This window comes from Aotus nancymaae, unplaced genomic scaffold, assembly GCF_030222135.1.
Source record: "Aotus nancymaae isolate 86718 unplaced genomic scaffold, 86718_ANA_hifiasm-v0.15.2.pri h1tg000029l, whole genome shotgun sequence".
In the NCBI taxonomy this organism is placed as follows: Eukaryota; Metazoa; Chordata; class Mammalia; order Primates; family Aotidae; genus Aotus; species Aotus nancymaae.
Window position 1 is genome coordinate 13,872,112 of NW_026988442.1, and position 15,998 is coordinate 13,888,109.

Here is a 15,998-nt window from a genome sequence, read left to right on the forward strand (position 1 = left end):
CAAAAGTCTTTTTCTAAGTCAGTTCCAAAGCTGGCACCAGCCCCTTTATCAGTAGCAGTGATGGCACCCTCTCAGCCCTTTTCCTTAATCTAAGATAATGGACTCCTGACTCCAGTGTATCCATTAAGTTCACCCTGGTAGCAATTTCTTCCAAAGTTGGGCTCAGGTCCAGCCTATGATTTCCTTGTAAACAGTACCACCTGCTGGTGAGAACATTCCAGCTTCCAGGCTAGGAGGATTTAGAAGAAAACAGTCTCTTATCGCCTAGTGGGATAAGAGATACAGATTTATCTTCTCCAGTTCACTGAAAAGAAACCCCCCCTCCCCAAAATATTAGGTAAATAGGCTGGCAGACTGATGAAAGTTTTTATATTTGCCATTTGGAGTCTTTTATCACCTTCTGAAATGGCCTTAGGGTGAGGGTATTGAGATAAGAGGGTTCCAAAAGGGAGCAGCATTAACCCATACCAATGAGCAGGAGACTGGGCTGGGAACTGTGAATGCCAAGGCTTAACTTTTGGCTTTTCCTACTGACATTGAGCTTCTCTGTTTTCCCCTTTCCCCTTGGAGCCCATGCCCAGCTGTAAACCGGGAAAAATTTGTATAGCCCTTTGGGGTAAAAGACCTGGCCAGAGTACAGAGAGCAAAGGGTAGGTGCAGTCTCATCTAATAAGCCAAGCAGAGCCAAATATGAATGAGTTAGTATTAATATGGGTAACTAAAACATAAATTCATTAAAAACAGTTCTTAGGTGAATGTGCTGACTTTCTGTAGTATCTAAATTGGCTTTAGCTCTGGGAAGCAAAACGATAAAATTGAAAGACATAGACTTTAGGGACAGACTGACCTGGGTTTGGATGCTCATTACTAGTAAGTTAATGAACTTGTTGTACAGTTTCTAGTAAAATATGAGTAATAATAGCATTCACTTGTGGGATCTTGGGATTGTTCAGTATTGTATGCCACCTTAGCCCACAGTGAGTGCCTGGTAAGGCCTTGTATTAGTCCATTCTTGCACTGTTACAAAGAAATAATTGAGACTGGTTAATTTATAAAAAAGAGGTCTAATTGACTCAGTTCTGCAGGCTGTACAGGCTTCTGCTTCTCGGGAGGCCCTAGGAAACTTAGAATCATAGTGGAAGGTGAAGGGGATGTAGGCACATCTTCACATGGCCAGAGCAGGAGGAAAAGAGATGGTGGGAGGTGATATACACTTCTAAGCAGATCTCACGAGCACTCACTCACTATCACGAGAGCAGCACCAAGGGCGAAATCCATGATTTCAATCACTATGATCCAGTCACCTCCCACCAGGCCCCACCTCCAACACTGAGGATTACAATTAGACATGAGATTTGGGTATGGACACAAATTCAAACCGTATCAGGCTTAGCTAACATACCTTTTTCAAAATGGCTGGTACCAATTCAGACAGTTATAGCTAGGTCTGTGTCTGGATCAGACTAAGCAATTTTCTTTTTCTTTTTTCTTTTCTTTTCTTTTTTTTTTTTTTGAGACAGAGTCTTGCTCTGTCGCCCAGACTGGAGTGCAGTGCTGCAATCTCAGATCACTGCAACCTCTACCTCCCTGGTTCAAGCAATTTTCCTGCCTCAGCCTCTTGAGTAGCTGGGACTATAGGTGCCTGCCACCACACCCAGCTAATTTTTTATATTTTTAGTAGAGACAGGGTTTCACCATGTTGGCCAGGCTGGTCTTGAATTCCTGACCTCAGGTGATGCACCTGCCTCGGCCTCCCAAAGTGCTGAGATTACAGGCATGAGCCATGGTGCCCAGACCCTGCAATTTTCAACATATGATGGTGATCTAGAGTAAACATCACTTGCAATTGCCATGTGACAATGGTTCTACATTGAAGACCTTCAAATTTAGATCCTGAATAGGATAACATTTCGGATGAGCATTAAAGGAGTAGACTCAAAAGAATTAGAGTCAAGCAGATCAGGGGTCAGATCCCCTGCCATTCACTAACATTGTGGCCTCTCTGAATGTGAGATTTCTCCCTTGTAAAATGTTGTAGTTCTGCATATCATATGAGTACCAAATGAGGGAATGTATGTAAAGCACCTGGCATGAGGTCAGCATAATAAGATGCAGAAACAGGTAGGCTGGATGCTGTAAGGGTTAAGGAAGGTAAGAGGCAATTTATTTAGCCAGGATATGGGCCATGGGCAGTCCTTGAGCCCAGCCCAGGGACCCAGCTTCACAGAGGCTCTCTTTCTTCAGGTGGGCACCATGTCCTTGAAGATTCAGGCAAGCAATGTAACCAACAAGAATGACCCCAAGTCCATCAACTCTCGAGTCTTCATTGGAAACCTCAACACAGCTCTGGTGAAGAAGTCAGATGTGGAGACCATCTTCTCTAAGTATGGCCGTGTGGCTGGCTGTTCTGTGCACAAGGGCTATGCCTTTGTTCAGTACTCCAACGAGCGCCATGCCCGGGCAGCTGTGCTGGGAGAGAATGGGCGGGTGCTGGCCGGGCAGACCCTGGGTAAGCCTCTCTCCACTGTATTCTCTAGAGTAGCTGCTCTCACTATGTAATTCTCCTCTTTAACCCCCTTCTCTGTTTCTCTCACCGCTACCACTGCTCTGAGATTTTATCAATTTATAAACTATGTTTAAGTTTTCAGTAGTTATAAAATTAATGCCTATATGGAAGAATTTTAGAAGCCTCTGGAAAACACTTCTGACCTGTCCCTGCTTTCTCAGAGCTTCTTAGTGACAGGCTTTACAGCTCCAGTTAAAATGCAGATTCTCCAGAGAAAGAGAATAGAGTGGCCTAGAACAGCCTGTTACACCAGGTACAGATGACTTAGGTTAGAACCCTTTCTGAGAGCGAGCAGGAGGAACTGGGAGCACAAGAAAAAACGAATACCCTTGGCTTTGGTGTCATGTCCATGTGATATGACTAATCTAGTGGTCTGTCTTGAAGTATGTCCAGCATTTATGTGTGTGCACTTCTGTGTATATGTGTATGTTTGAAAACGGATGTCTGTATGTTTTTTCCTGAACAAGAAGTATATGGATGTGACTGAATATGTGGAGATATGTGGATGCATACCTTTGTATGTATAGGTGTAGTGTGTTTGGGAGAATTTACTTGAATGTATCGCAGATATGCATATATTCATTTACAAAATATTTATTGAGATCTTTTCATGCACTAAGCACCATTCTAGGCATGAAGGTATATGATAGAACATCCATGTGAATGTGCGTTGGCTCTCTTGCATGTGGGCAGTTGTGTATACTGAGTGTACTTGAGAGTACATGTTACTTGTGTGTGACTTTCTTACCTGGATTTGTAAATGTGTGTGTGAGGGTGGCTTTATGTACGTGTTCCCATGTACCTGATGTATTACACATTTACATGCGTGTATTTGAAAATGCATATAGGAATACTCTACATAGTGTGTGTGTCTGTGTGTGTGACATGTTTGTGAGCATGCATGGATGTATCTGAAAGTGGACATGTAAACAGGCATATCCATGTGATATCTGGATATGAGTCTAATATTTGAAGACTAGATGTATGAAGACCTTTGTTGGCAACATAAGCAAAATCCATGAATCTATGTGTATATCATGTAAGCACATGAATTGCTATGTGTGTACATGAGGGTGATGTGTGTGGGCACACTACTGTCATGCCAGCATTCCAACTCTGCCTTCTCTCTCTACACAGACATCAACATGGCTGGAGAGCCTAAGCCTGACAGACCCAAGGGACTAAAGAGAGCAGCATCTGCCATATACAGGTGGGGCAGTCTGTCTGTCTGGGTGGGATGTCTCCCTCTTTCCACGGAGGGAATAAATGCTGGTATGACAGTGTGCTAAGTCTAGAACTTGGGGAGGTGTTTGGAGATGAGGGCCTGTGGAGAGTGGGCTGAGTGGCCGTCCCTAAGCTCCAGCCCTCTCCCCTTTGTTTCCCCAGTGGCTACATCTTTGACTATGATTACTACCGGGACGACTTCTACGACAGGTGAGCAGGGGAGGGGCGTGCCCAGGCGTGAAACAGCCAAGCTGGAAGGGTCCTGAGAGATTGTTGATGCAGCCCACTCAGTTCTCCAAATGAGAACCAAAGCCCAGAGGTGTGGCCAGGCATTTGCCTAGGGTTGCTCCACCAGTGAGTGGCAGAGCTGAGACTGGGGTCCTGTTGTGCAGGTGCCCAGGCCAGAGCTCCTACCCCATACTGCACTGTCTACCATACTAACTGCCCTTTTTCCTCCTTGTCCTTGGGTGAGATTCAAGGAGATTGTACAGCCAAGAGCTATATAAATGTGACCAGTTGTTATACACAGCAGGGTTCAGCATTGGTTGTGTATTATAGTACTGAACTTGTGGTTCAGCATGAGTCTTTCCCTCTGTGCGGTGCCCAGGCAGCTAGTAGGAACCCCAGAGCTCTAAGCCTCTTGGGTTTATATTTAGAGACAAGAGGTCAGCAGCCATTTGTAAGTCTAATTAGTCCCTTACAGGCTGTGGCCTACCCTCCACTCCCAAACCCTACCCAGACTCTAGCCCTGAGGCTATGGGCTCCAGCTACAACAGAACTAGCCACATTCTTGAGTAGAAATCATGGTGGGGACTAACATAAATCTCTCCTCCTCCCTGCTTCTGCTTCCCTCCCTCCCTATAGCTTAGCCCACCCCGGGTATCCCAACAAGAATAGTACCTCTGAGCATCAGTTGTCCCCCCACCCACCCAAATGGTTTCAGGAGACAGTGGTTATAGTGTGAAAAGTACCTTAGCCTGGGAGTCAGAAGATGTAGGTGCTAATCTCTGCTCTGCCGCTGAATGGATTATGTGACCTTGGGCAAATTTCCTTCCCAGTTTGTAAATGGGCTTGCACCAAGTGATCTCTCCGGGTTCCTCCAACTCTGGGATTCTGTGGTTCAGTGATTCTGACCAAGGCCAGAGCCGTCCCCTCCCCTTGGTGGGGCAGAAATGCAGGGTCTGGGATTGGATTCATTCCCAGAGATTCTCCATCCGCAGCCCTCACCACCTCCAGAGAGGGCTCCCTGAACAAAGGAGCACCAAGGAATGGGGCTTTTGCCGAGTGATGGCAGATTTTATGGCTGTTGTTAGGAAAATTGATCCAAAGTATACCCCCTAGGGCTGCAATTCCCTGAAAAAGGTGATAGCAACAGATGTGGGAGAGACTGCTTCTCAGCCTACTGAGTTTCTGCCTGGTCAGCTGGAAAAGAAGCCCTCCTGGAGAAGGCTGGGAGATGACTTTGGTTGGGGGCCAGCACACAGTCTGGGAGCCCTGGGGGGCTCTGACTGAGCTGTCCAACCTTGATATTCTACCAGGCCCCTACCCTTTGTCTCTGGAATGGAGCACAAAGGGTGTGGTGATTAAGGAGGTCGAATCAGGAAAGGGCTTAGAGTTCAGTCTTACCCCTCTGAGGTCATGGGCTCGTGAGTTGAGGGTCTCAGTACCCTAATCTTTCATCTATTATGCCTTTTAAAGTGTGTTCTTAACTGAATTCTTTTATGCTGTGCCCTTGGGTGGACACTGAATTTGGGTAGCCGTCCTCATTTGGCATATGGGGAAACTGAGGCTCAGGCAGGCTCAGTTGACCCCACTCCAATACTGCTCTTATTCCTAGCTGGGTATTTGTGCTGCTTCGAGATCTGCAAACTCTGAGCAGAGTTTGGGGTGGCAGTTGACCAAGCAGAAACCAGGTCATGTAATAGAGCAGGACTGGGTATTGGGGGATCTGGGAATGTCTCCTCTTTTGAATGGAGTATAACCACTGCCTGCTGCCGTGCCTGCCCTTATTTCTCCTGGCTGATTGGAGAGGTGGATGTAGTGAGAATCCCAGCAGCCACCAGGGTCCAGGAAGCCCTTCCTCTTCACTCCAGGGCTTGGTGGGAGCAGGCAGAGGTGTGTAGTGCAGGCCTCGCAGCCCCTCAGCAGCCACACACATTTGGAGCTGGAGCTGCAATACCCCCTGGTGGCCACAAGCCATGCTGCAGCCTCTGGCCCATCTGCCCTCACAGGCTCTTCGACTACCGGGGCCGTCTGTCACCCGTGCCAGTGCCCAGGGCAGTCCCTGTGAAGCGACCCCGGGTCACAGTTCCTTTGGTTCGGCGTGTCAAAACTAACATACCTGTCAAGCTCTTTGCCCGCTCCACAGCCATCACCACCAGCTCAGCCAAGATCAAGTGTGAGTGACTGTATCATCTTCCTAAGTAATTTGCATTTTTATCATTAGCAAAATAATAGAATCACATTATTATACATTGGAAAATAGATAAAAGAACAAATCTTTCACAGTTCTGCTGCTCTAACACAGCCAAGTGAGTATTTTCATGCATTTCTAAGAGGAAACAGCTGATGTTTTAGGAGGAGGGGGTGGATTGGGCACAAAGAGTCCAGTGCTGGGATATGGTGCCCAGTGAGGAGATGGTGCCATCTTTCCTCTAGTAAGGATAAGGACAGGTCTGCACAGGCCCACTACTCCACATTCACTCCGGTGTACACATACTGCTTGACTTAGCACCCAGGAATTCAGACTGCGAAAGACACGTGTTCTTGCTCAAGTGCGCACAGAAGAGCACACCACACATACACACCTGTGCTCCAGTCTGTCCTCTGTCCCTTTCAGAGCTGAGAGATTGGGAGACAAGATAGCCAGATTCAGAAGTGTGAGGCCTTTTTCCTGAGCAGGGGAAAAAAACAAAAAATAACTGCCTTCCTAGTTGAAAGAACAGGGCTGAGGTTTTGTGCTAGTGTCAGGCCTTTAGCCTCCTAGGTAACAGCCCTGTCTCCCCTCCACTTTCAGTAAAGAGCAGTGAGCTTCAGGCCATCAAGACGGAGCTGACACAGATCAAGTCCAATATCGACGCCCTGCTGAGCCGCTTGGAGCAGATCGCTGCGGAGCAAAAGGCCAATCCAGGTGAGCCTCTGAGGATTCTCACCCACCTCCATGACAGGGCACAGGGCAGAGCATGGGGGGATAGTACATGGGAGAGAGGAGCTAGAGTGACCCTGCAGATCCATGCTGAGGCGAGCTTCCGCTAAGGTGCTGCCCTAGGCAGCTGTCCCAGGCTGAATTTTATTTCCCTCTCCTCCACCCCTTTCCTTTAAGATGGCAAGAAGAAGGGTGATGGTGGTGGCGGCAGTGGTGGTGGTGGTGGCGGCGGCGGCGGCAGCAGCGGCGGCGGCGGCAGTGGTGGTGGCAGTGGCAGCAGCCGGCCACCAGTCCCCCAAGAGAACACGACTTCTGAGGCAGGCCTGCCCCAGGGAGAAGCACGGACTCGAGACGACGGCGATGAGGAGGGGCTGCTGACACATAGTGAGGAAGAGCTGGTGAGGGCCTGGATAGGAGCACGACTGGGACTCGACTGCACTCCTACTCTCAGGAGGGCAACAGGGGAAGGGGCAGTCTCTGAGCTGCTTGCCCCCGCTGTGAACGCCCCCTTCTCTCCTTCCCAGGGGTTCTAAGAATGAGCAGGGGGCACTTGCCATCTCAGACACCATCAGAAGTCCCACTGATGCCTAGGGCAGACATCTCCCAAGCCTAGGCGCATTCTGCCCTTCGTTTTCCACATGAGTTGGAGAAGGGGAGATTCGGACATAAGGGAGCACACACAGCCTGCAGAGCTTCAGAACAGGGCTGGGGAGGCTTGGGGAGGCCACAGCAGGGAGGTGGGTGTCACCCCCACATGAGGATTTTCTAAAAGCCATTGCTGTTCAAGCATGAAGCAAGCTGTCTCATAAGGCGGTGAGCTCCCCGCCTATTACTAGAACTATTCAGGCTGAAGCTGGGAGGCCATTGACAAGCAGTTTATGTTGAGGGGAGGGTAGACCAAACTCTGAGTTTGTGGGATACGGGTTGTACACTTGCTGCTTGTTTACTTAATGAACTCTCATTGAGCACCAGACCCAGACCATACTCTCAACTTCACATAACCTTAACAGGAGCCCTGTACGATGCAAGTATTCCGTTCCCACATTTTACCCTGTGAGGAAACTAAGGCTCAGAGAGGCTCAGTGGTGTGCTCAGGCTTCAGCTCATAGGGACTGAGCCAGGGTTGGAGCCCAGACTGACCTACTGGGTCTGCAGCTTTCTCTTTTTCAGCCTTACTGGGTTCTGTCGTGAGAACAGATAGGCTCATGGACATGACAGTTAAGAGGTCTGCCTTATGTCTAGCTCATCTCTCTTTTGAGCCTAGCCTTATCCTTTTACTTTCTCAGGCATAGCAGTGTCCATAAAGGCCCTAACAAAGACTTAGATGGGCCAGGCACGGTGGCTCACACCTGTAATCCCAGCATTTTGGGAGGCCGAGGTGGGTGGATCACCTGAGGTCGGGAGTTCAAGACCATCCTGCCCAACATGGAGAAACCCTGTCTCTACTAAAAATTCAAAATTAGCTGGGCATGGGGGCACATGCCTATAATCCAAGCTACTCAGGAGGCAGAGGCAGGAGAATCACTTAAACCCCGGAGGCAGAGGTTGTGGTGAACCAAGATCGCGCCATTGCACTCTAGCCTGGGCAACGAGAGCAAAACTCTGTCTCAAAAAAAAAAAAGGAAAGGTTTAGATGTCCCCCCAAAGATGGGGAGCTAACCAGTCTATACGGCTTTCAGCCTTCTCCATTGCAAGCTCTCTATGCACAGAAATGGGCCGCCTCCACTCCCAGAACTCCCTTGACTGGCCTGTGTCTTTTCTGTGGGGCCCTCAGACCACCCTCCCAAGTTCCCAAGCCAGCTTTGTTGGCTGGTCCCATAGTCATTCCCCTTGGCTGTTTCTGCCTCTTTCTGACTATGTCATCTAGGTGCTCTCTGGGCCCTGAAGTCTTTCTGGATAAATGGCTCAGGGTAGGACTCAGAGCTGGCAATGAGTGATGTGTGCTCTCTCTTACCTCCTCATCAGGAACACAGCCAGGACACAGACGCGGATGATGGGGCCTTGCAGTAAGCAGGTACAAGGATCCTGTCCTGATGGGCAGGGGGTGGGGAGGCAGTGAAGTGGAGGTTGTGCCTTTTCCCTGGGTTGGGCAGGAAGTGTCATGAAGCATACCTGGCCAGGTAGCACTGACTGTGCCCAAGAATGAAGTCCCCTCCTTATCTAACCATCCCACCACATCCCTTCATGCCTGGGGCTTGCCAGGCTGAGGAAGCAGGTACCATAGATGGGCCAGCCAGTCCCACCTACCAAGGGTTCCTTCTCTCAGCACACAGCCAGTCCCACCTACCAAGGGTTCCTTCTCTCAGCACACTCAGCCATGTTGCTTGTCTCTACCCTTGAGGAGCCCCTTGTCTGGTAGAAGAGGATATAAGCCATTACCACCTAGTGTGAGCAGGATAACCATAGAGCAAAGCCAGGTCATGGAAGAGATGATGTGTAGCTGAGCCTGCTGGTTATTGAGGGAGAAGAGTTTCACACCAGAGGAATGGCCTTAGCCCTACAGAGCTGTGACAGTCCTTGGTATATGGTGAGGCCAAGAGCTTCCTTTGGCTGCAGTGCCCTCCTAGTTGGTAGAGGACTCTGCTTATCATCAGAGGGTGATGATTGTGAAGGGCCGTATCTGTCAGGCTTAGGGGCTGGGACTTGATTCTTTCATAGGGAGGAAATGCCCTGTGTGACAGGAGCTGCCCCTGCTTTATCTGATTTCATCTTCAATCCCACAAGCTTATGATTGTACCAATATAACAGATATGGAAACAGACACTAAAGGGTGCAGGGAGCTAAGGTAGTAATTGATGGAGCCTGGATTTCAGCCCAGTTGTGTGTGGCTTCAAAGCCCACTCTCTGGCCACTGTTCACCACCTGCTCTGCTCTACCTTAAAGGAAAGCCAGGTGGAACCTAGCTCTGCCTACTCTCTGACCCTTTCCCTTGGAGTGGCTTGGGTGGAGAAAGGGAGATGTCTGGATAGATGACACATTTATGCTTTAGTAAGATCCCACCAGCAAAGGCTTCCAGAACAGCTTTAGAAAATTCGACATACGTAATCTTCCTTTTGGAACTTTTTGATTTGTTTTCCCTGGGAGGCAAACAAACCTCCATATCCAGCCATCCTGCCACACGTGTTCTTTGTGCCTGGGGCTTACTAAACCTTGTTAAAATAATTCACAGGTGAGTTACATGGGCTTAGGTGAGGAAAAGGAGGTTCAGAGAATGGATGAGACTTGCCCAAGGTAACGTGGCCAGGAAATTATGAGGCCACAGCCAGAGTGCAAGAATCTCTCTGTCTGCAGACATCATTCCACCCTTTCTTCCCTACCCCTGTTATCAAGAGCACCAGGGTCTCTTTCTCTCAGCCTTAGTCTCCTCTTTGTCTCTCTCTTCCTCAGCCTGACAGGAGCAATGGCCACCAGCAGGAGAAGGGCATCACTGCCCTAGGCCTCAAGTCAGGCACCCAACCCTGGATGCCACCCCCCAGCGGGTACCAGAGAAAAGCTGGCAGCAGGCGCCTCCTCCCCCAACGCATCCCAGCCAGTGCCGTGTCCTCTGCAGGTGGAGTTACTGGCCTACTCCTTCCCCATAAACCCTCCCTGTCTGCACTGCCCAGGCCAGAGGGTAGAGCACAGGGGTTTCCCCACACTCTGCCTCCTTTCCCCAGGACACTCCCAGGCTTGGGGTTTTTCTATAGGTTTGGCGGGGGTGGGTGGGGGGAATACAGGGAGGGGACCCTGACAATAAAGAGATTGGATCCCAACCTGCTCTGAGATGGGATGGTTTGTGTTTTCTCAGAAAGATATCCTGGCCCATCTGGACCTTAGTGTCCTCAGTGGTGATTAAAATGGCCAGTGGGACCACTGGGAAGGGTTGGATATGCTGGCCCTTGAGCATCTTGCTCAATTGTCAAGCAGTTGTGACCCACTTGGTTTACTCCATGGTAGGTTAAGACCTAATCTCTTTACCCAGCTGCTCACTAAGTCTGGTCTTTCCCAGCTCTTAAAAGGATTCTAGAATCTGTCACACTCTACCTTCTCTCTTCTGGCTTAGGACACTAATTTTTTTTCACTTGGACTTTGTCCTCCCACCAGCCTCCCAATCTCCTGCTTCTGCCCTATACCATCTCCCAGCAGCCATGCAGTCCTTCTCTGCCTAAAATCCCTTTACTGACTCTTCATCATCAGGACAAAAATCTCATCTCCTGAATGTGGGATATAAGATCCTGCTTACTCTGGCCTCTCCTGTTTCTTCTTACCACTTCTGCCCCCACCTCCACCTCCCACCACAAACCCTACATCTCAGCCTCACAAAACACACAAGTTCTTCACTCCAGGCAGGTTTGGTAGCAAGGAATAGAGCTTCACTCCACTGATAGCAAGCAGTAGGAAGTTTGCATCAGGATACACACAGCTTGTCTGCCCCTGTCTTAGGCCAGTGGCCCGTCTAGACATTCGTTCTCTAACAGTTGGTTGGGTTCCTTCAAACCTCTGCTGCTTCACAGCTTATACATGCACATTGTGTACTGCTAATGTCACCTCCTTCCCCCTTTATTCCCAACAATGAATGAATCCATTGTCCCCATGTTCAAGTTCCCAAGAGAGAATCAATTGCCATTGCAACTTTTTTCCCCTAATCACTCATAGGTTACAAGTACCCACCCTAGTCCAGTGAACTGCAGGATTCAAATGTGGCCACTTAGGCTGGTTTTGTTGGTATGGAACTGTGGGAGGGCAGCACCCAGAAACAGGCTTTGTTCCAGGCCTGGCACGTACTTTTCCTGCTCCTTTCTCTACTTGGGAAATAGCTGCTCAGCACGAAGCTGCTGCTGTGGTGTCGCCACCTCTGAGAAGTATACCAGACCCTCCAACTGCTCTTGAATCACACTTGTTCTCTCCTCTGGAAGCCTTCCCACAAGACAGGAAATTCAACCCCATCATCAGAAAAGGTTTTAGGTTTTCCGTGCATCTTTACATGTTCCTCAAAGTTAGCAGATCCGCTGGAATCCCTATTGAAAACTCCCAGTTTCAAACCAACCAGGTCTATAGCCTCCAAGGAAGCTTCCCCCTGGGCTTTGGCTCCAGGTTTTGGTAGAGGGTAGAGGCTTTGGACAGTGCTCAGACTTTGCAGCTAATTTTTAAATTGTTTGTAGAGATGGGAGTTTCCCTATGTTGCCCAGTCTGTTTGCAAACTCCTGGGCTCAAGCGATCCTCTTGCCTCAGCCTCCCACAGTGCTGGGATTATAGATGTGAGCCACCGCACTCAGCCACCTTTGTGTTCTTAATTGTATTCCACCTCTGCAGAATTTGGCTTTACAGAAAGAGGTGTGTGTGTGTGTGCGCGCGTGTGCATATATGTAGCATTTACTGTGTTCCCTTCTAAGTTCTTTACACAGATTACATTATTTATTCCTCATGATTGGGAAACTGAAATTTAAGATTGACTAATTCACCCAAGATCATGTTACTTGAAGGAGGTAGAGGCAGGATACAAACCTTCCCTGACCCTGTCGTAATAAACAACTCTGAAATTCCTCTTGGTTTTTGTGACAGCAGTCTCTCCCGGCTCTCCTCTGAGCACTCCAGTTTTCCTTGCGGACTCTTCCTGTATGCCTCCATCTGTCTACCGTCTTTTCTTTCTCTGTGCTCGCTCCCTGGATGACCTCATCCATGGCTTCAGACTCCACTGACAGCTCCATGATCTTCATCTCTAACTCATTTCCTCCCCTCAAGAACACCAGGGGAGTGGGTACAGATGCCCATCACCTCATAACTGTACTTGGATGTCCACAAGGACCTGTCTAATCCCCACTTACCGTGTCGACCCCTCCACTCCTCCCTCTCTGTATTAAGTTTTCCCTCTGTGTTAATTTTTCCCTGGTACCTTAGGCCCTTTCTGCATCTTACTTGGACTTTTGCAATAACCTCTAGTCTCCTTGCTGCTCTTCCTACTCAGCTGTCCTCTTTATCACCATCCCCCTTCTCAACACCTCCTCTCCTGCAATCTGCCTCCTAGTCTCAAGCCGCATGGAATAAATTGTGGTAAGACCTGTGCTGTCTGGCTTGTGCCTTTACACATGCTGTTCTCTCTACCTCGTCTGTCTTCCCCCTCCCCACCACTGGCTAACCCTTCTTATCTTTTCTAACAGCTCAGAAGTTGCCTGCTCAAAGAAACTTTACTGGCCTGCATTAGAACTGCACTCCCATGTGCTACTTCCTTCACAGATCTTACCATCTAATTACTGTGTTACATACACACACGCACACAGACATTTTTTTTGAGATGGGAGGTCTCACTCAGTCATCCAGGTTGGAGTGCAGTGGTACAATCTCTGCTCACTGCAACCTCTGCCTCCCAGGCTCAAGCAATCCTCCCACCTCAGCCTCCTGAGTAGCTGACACCACAAGCATGTGCCACTACACCTGGCTAGTTTTTTTTGTAATTTTGGTACAGATGGGGTTTCACCATGTTGCCCAGGCTGGTCTTGAACGCCTGAGCTCAGGTAATCCTGACCCTGAAATTCCACCCTGGAAATTCAGCCCAATAAAAGGAAAATAGTTCTATGTGACAGGCAGGCCAGGGTTAGAAATACTACCTTACCGTTACCTTCCCCATTTTACAGCTGAGAAACAGGATAATAATCAGTAGCATTGGAGGACTGCCACTGTGGAGTGTTCAAAACCCATGCTTGGCATCATCAAGAATTAGCAAGCATTTGCCATTAGAGTACTGATTTAACAAGCTATGGCATAATATGGATGGATTCTTACATAGTCTTTTAAAATAATGAAGCCTGTAATAACTTGGAAAAATGATCTTGATACTAAAAAGTTATATGGTGTTAGGATTATGGGAATTTAATATTTTAAGTTATAATTTCATCCTCCCAATTAAAGACCAGCTCACATGCTACAAAGCCATTCTAAGAACACATTGCAAAATTGAATGTTCTGTTCAATTGTAAAATCTCAGCATTGTCAGACCAAATATCTGGAAGGGGAAGGCCAGATGCATAGCTGGGACCTCACATAACATAGCACTTTTTCTGCAGAACTTAGGACCCTGTAACACATTTGTCAGGTGAGGGGAGAGGAGTACCAAATTCTATGTTTCATACTCCCTTTAAAGAAACTGATTCAAATACCTATCACCTACAACTTTCTAGGCATTGCCTGCTCCCAGTATTTGGGATACATGAGTGAACAAAAGAAGTGTCTGCTCTCAACACTGAACATTACAGTGTGCTGGAGAAACCGTCTTATTTTGGGCAGGGACCCAAGGAAGTGTGGGAGTGAGCCAGGTAGACACCTCAGGAAAAGCTTTTCAAAGTTTTCTGTAGGTGAGGGTTAGGGGCATGGAATCAAGAGATTTTCTAAAAAGTAGAGCTACGACTGCATGTTTTCTGTGTGCTGATGAAAATGTGCATCACTGGCCAGGTGCAGCAGCTCTTGCCTGTAATCCCAGCACGTTGGGAGGCCAAGGCGGGTGGATCACTTGAGGTCAGGAGTTTGAGAGCAGCCCAGAAGCCAGCCCTCCCAAGTCTCAACATGGTGAAACCCTGTCTCCACTAAAAACACAAGAATTAGCTGGGTGTGGTGGCAGGTGTCTGTAATCCCAGTTACTCGGGAGGCTAAGGCAGGAGAATCACCTGAACCTGGGAGGCAGAGGTTGCAGTGACCTGAGAGAGATCTTGCCACTGCACTCCAGCCTGGGCAACAGATCAAGACTGTCTCAAAAAAAAAAAAACAGGAAAAAAATGCACATCACCACATTAAAGATTTGTCAGGTAGTTATGAAACCTGCTTACTTTGACTAACTTTTCTTTACCATGAAAACCCCCTTCCTTTCCTTTGCATAATTAGGAACAGTCCTCAACATTGTTTCCTAAGACAGACACTTTGGAAATGATGGTCTGGTTCCCTTCCAAAACTAGAAAGTGGCTCTTAATCAGAATCTCTTGATTGCCTTTGCTTTATCACCACATTGCAAGGTTCCTTTGGTTGGAGAGAGATTGTAGACAGAAGAGGTTGACGCTACTGTGTATGAGTAACAGAGCAACCCATCATTTTTCATGGGTTTTCAATCCAATTTAGTCAGTTATCATCTCAACTGGACTACCTTAAAGGGGCTGGATCAGTACTGAGAATCTGCTTCAAGAATGAAGTTAAAAACAGGTTGAATTCACCAATCTATTTGTCAACCTGTTACTGAACTGAAAAGTATCATTCCTTCCCCTAAGGGGTCCCACTAAGTAAAGAAACAAAACACACATATATACACAAAAGCAATGGAGTGCTAATTACACAAGAGGCACCAATCCTTGCTTTATTCATGTAGAAATATCCAACATTGGGAATCGTGTGGGTATAGATACAAAAAAAGGAAAATAAGGGCATAAACAACAGTTGGGTTCATCGTGGCAGTTGGTGGCACCTCAGCCAGTGTGTGGTTCCACAGGAGGAACTACTGGTTGAGGGAAAGCACCCTCTATTGCTTTACCCACCACCCTCCACTGTTTCAGCCAAGGTACTTGACAACACTTGGCCTGTACTTTAAAGGTCACAGTGATTAAAAACATGGTCAAGACATTCGGATCTGAGTGACTGCTCCTGGGCTGCTCAGTACGAAGTCTGGCAACAAGAAAGCGAGAAGCGGTGTGTATGCCATTATCCTCAGCAAGTGAGAGCAAGGCAGATCACAGCAGACATGTAAGGTGGCCTTCTCCTCTGTGTGCCAGTGGAGAATCCCCTTCCAGCCAAATCCTCAGGAAGCAGAGCACCACACAAGCAGCAATTCTTGGTTTCTCATAGTCATATTCAAAATTCTGATTTCTATTTTAAATCAGAAAATAGAAAAGCATTTGTGGTGGGTTTTTTTCAAACCCAGAACACAAGTTGGCTAGGAAAAGGGAAAGCTTCCTCTAGCATCCCTGTTTGGACTCCTCCTCCTCTTGGAGTAGTTCCCTGAATCGCACACACATTGTTTCCTCAAATTCCTCACCAACAGAGTTGCTCAACTAGGATCTTAGTGTACCAGTTACAAGACACATTTACAGGTTGTTTCTAAGACCTCTC

At 48.0% G+C, this 15,998-nt stretch overlaps 1 protein-coding gene across 4 annotated transcripts in view; it reads left to right on the forward strand.

Annotated features, from left to right (window-relative positions):
• The window catches only part of RALY (RALY heterogeneous nuclear ribonucleoprotein), an 83,179-nt gene extending 72,543 nt beyond the window's left edge, over nt 1–10,636 (forward strand). For 2 of the 4 annotated variants that reach the window (XM_012455167.3, XM_012455168.3), the window contains exons 3-10: nt 2,245–2,509; nt 3,704–3,776; nt 3,953–4,000; nt 6,022–6,188; nt 6,807–6,920; nt 7,113–7,333; nt 8,901–8,949; nt 10,323–10,635. In XM_012455167.3, the coding sequence (XP_012310590.2) occupies nt 2,254–2,509; nt 3,704–3,776; nt 3,953–4,000; nt 6,022–6,188; nt 6,807–6,920; nt 7,113–7,333; nt 8,901–8,945 (924 nt within the window). In that variant the 5' untranslated portion in view covers nt 2,245–2,253 and the 3' untranslated portion in view covers nt 8,946–8,949; nt 10,323–10,635. Of the gene's footprint in view, nt 1–2,244; nt 2,510–3,703; nt 3,777–3,952; nt 4,001–6,021; nt 6,189–6,806; nt 6,921–7,112; nt 7,334–8,900; nt 8,950–10,322 lie in introns of all 4 variants that reach the window. The other 2 variants (XM_012455169.3, XM_012455170.3) reach the window with 2 other exon arrangements.
• Nucleotides 10,637–15,998: the final 5,362 nt, after the last annotated feature.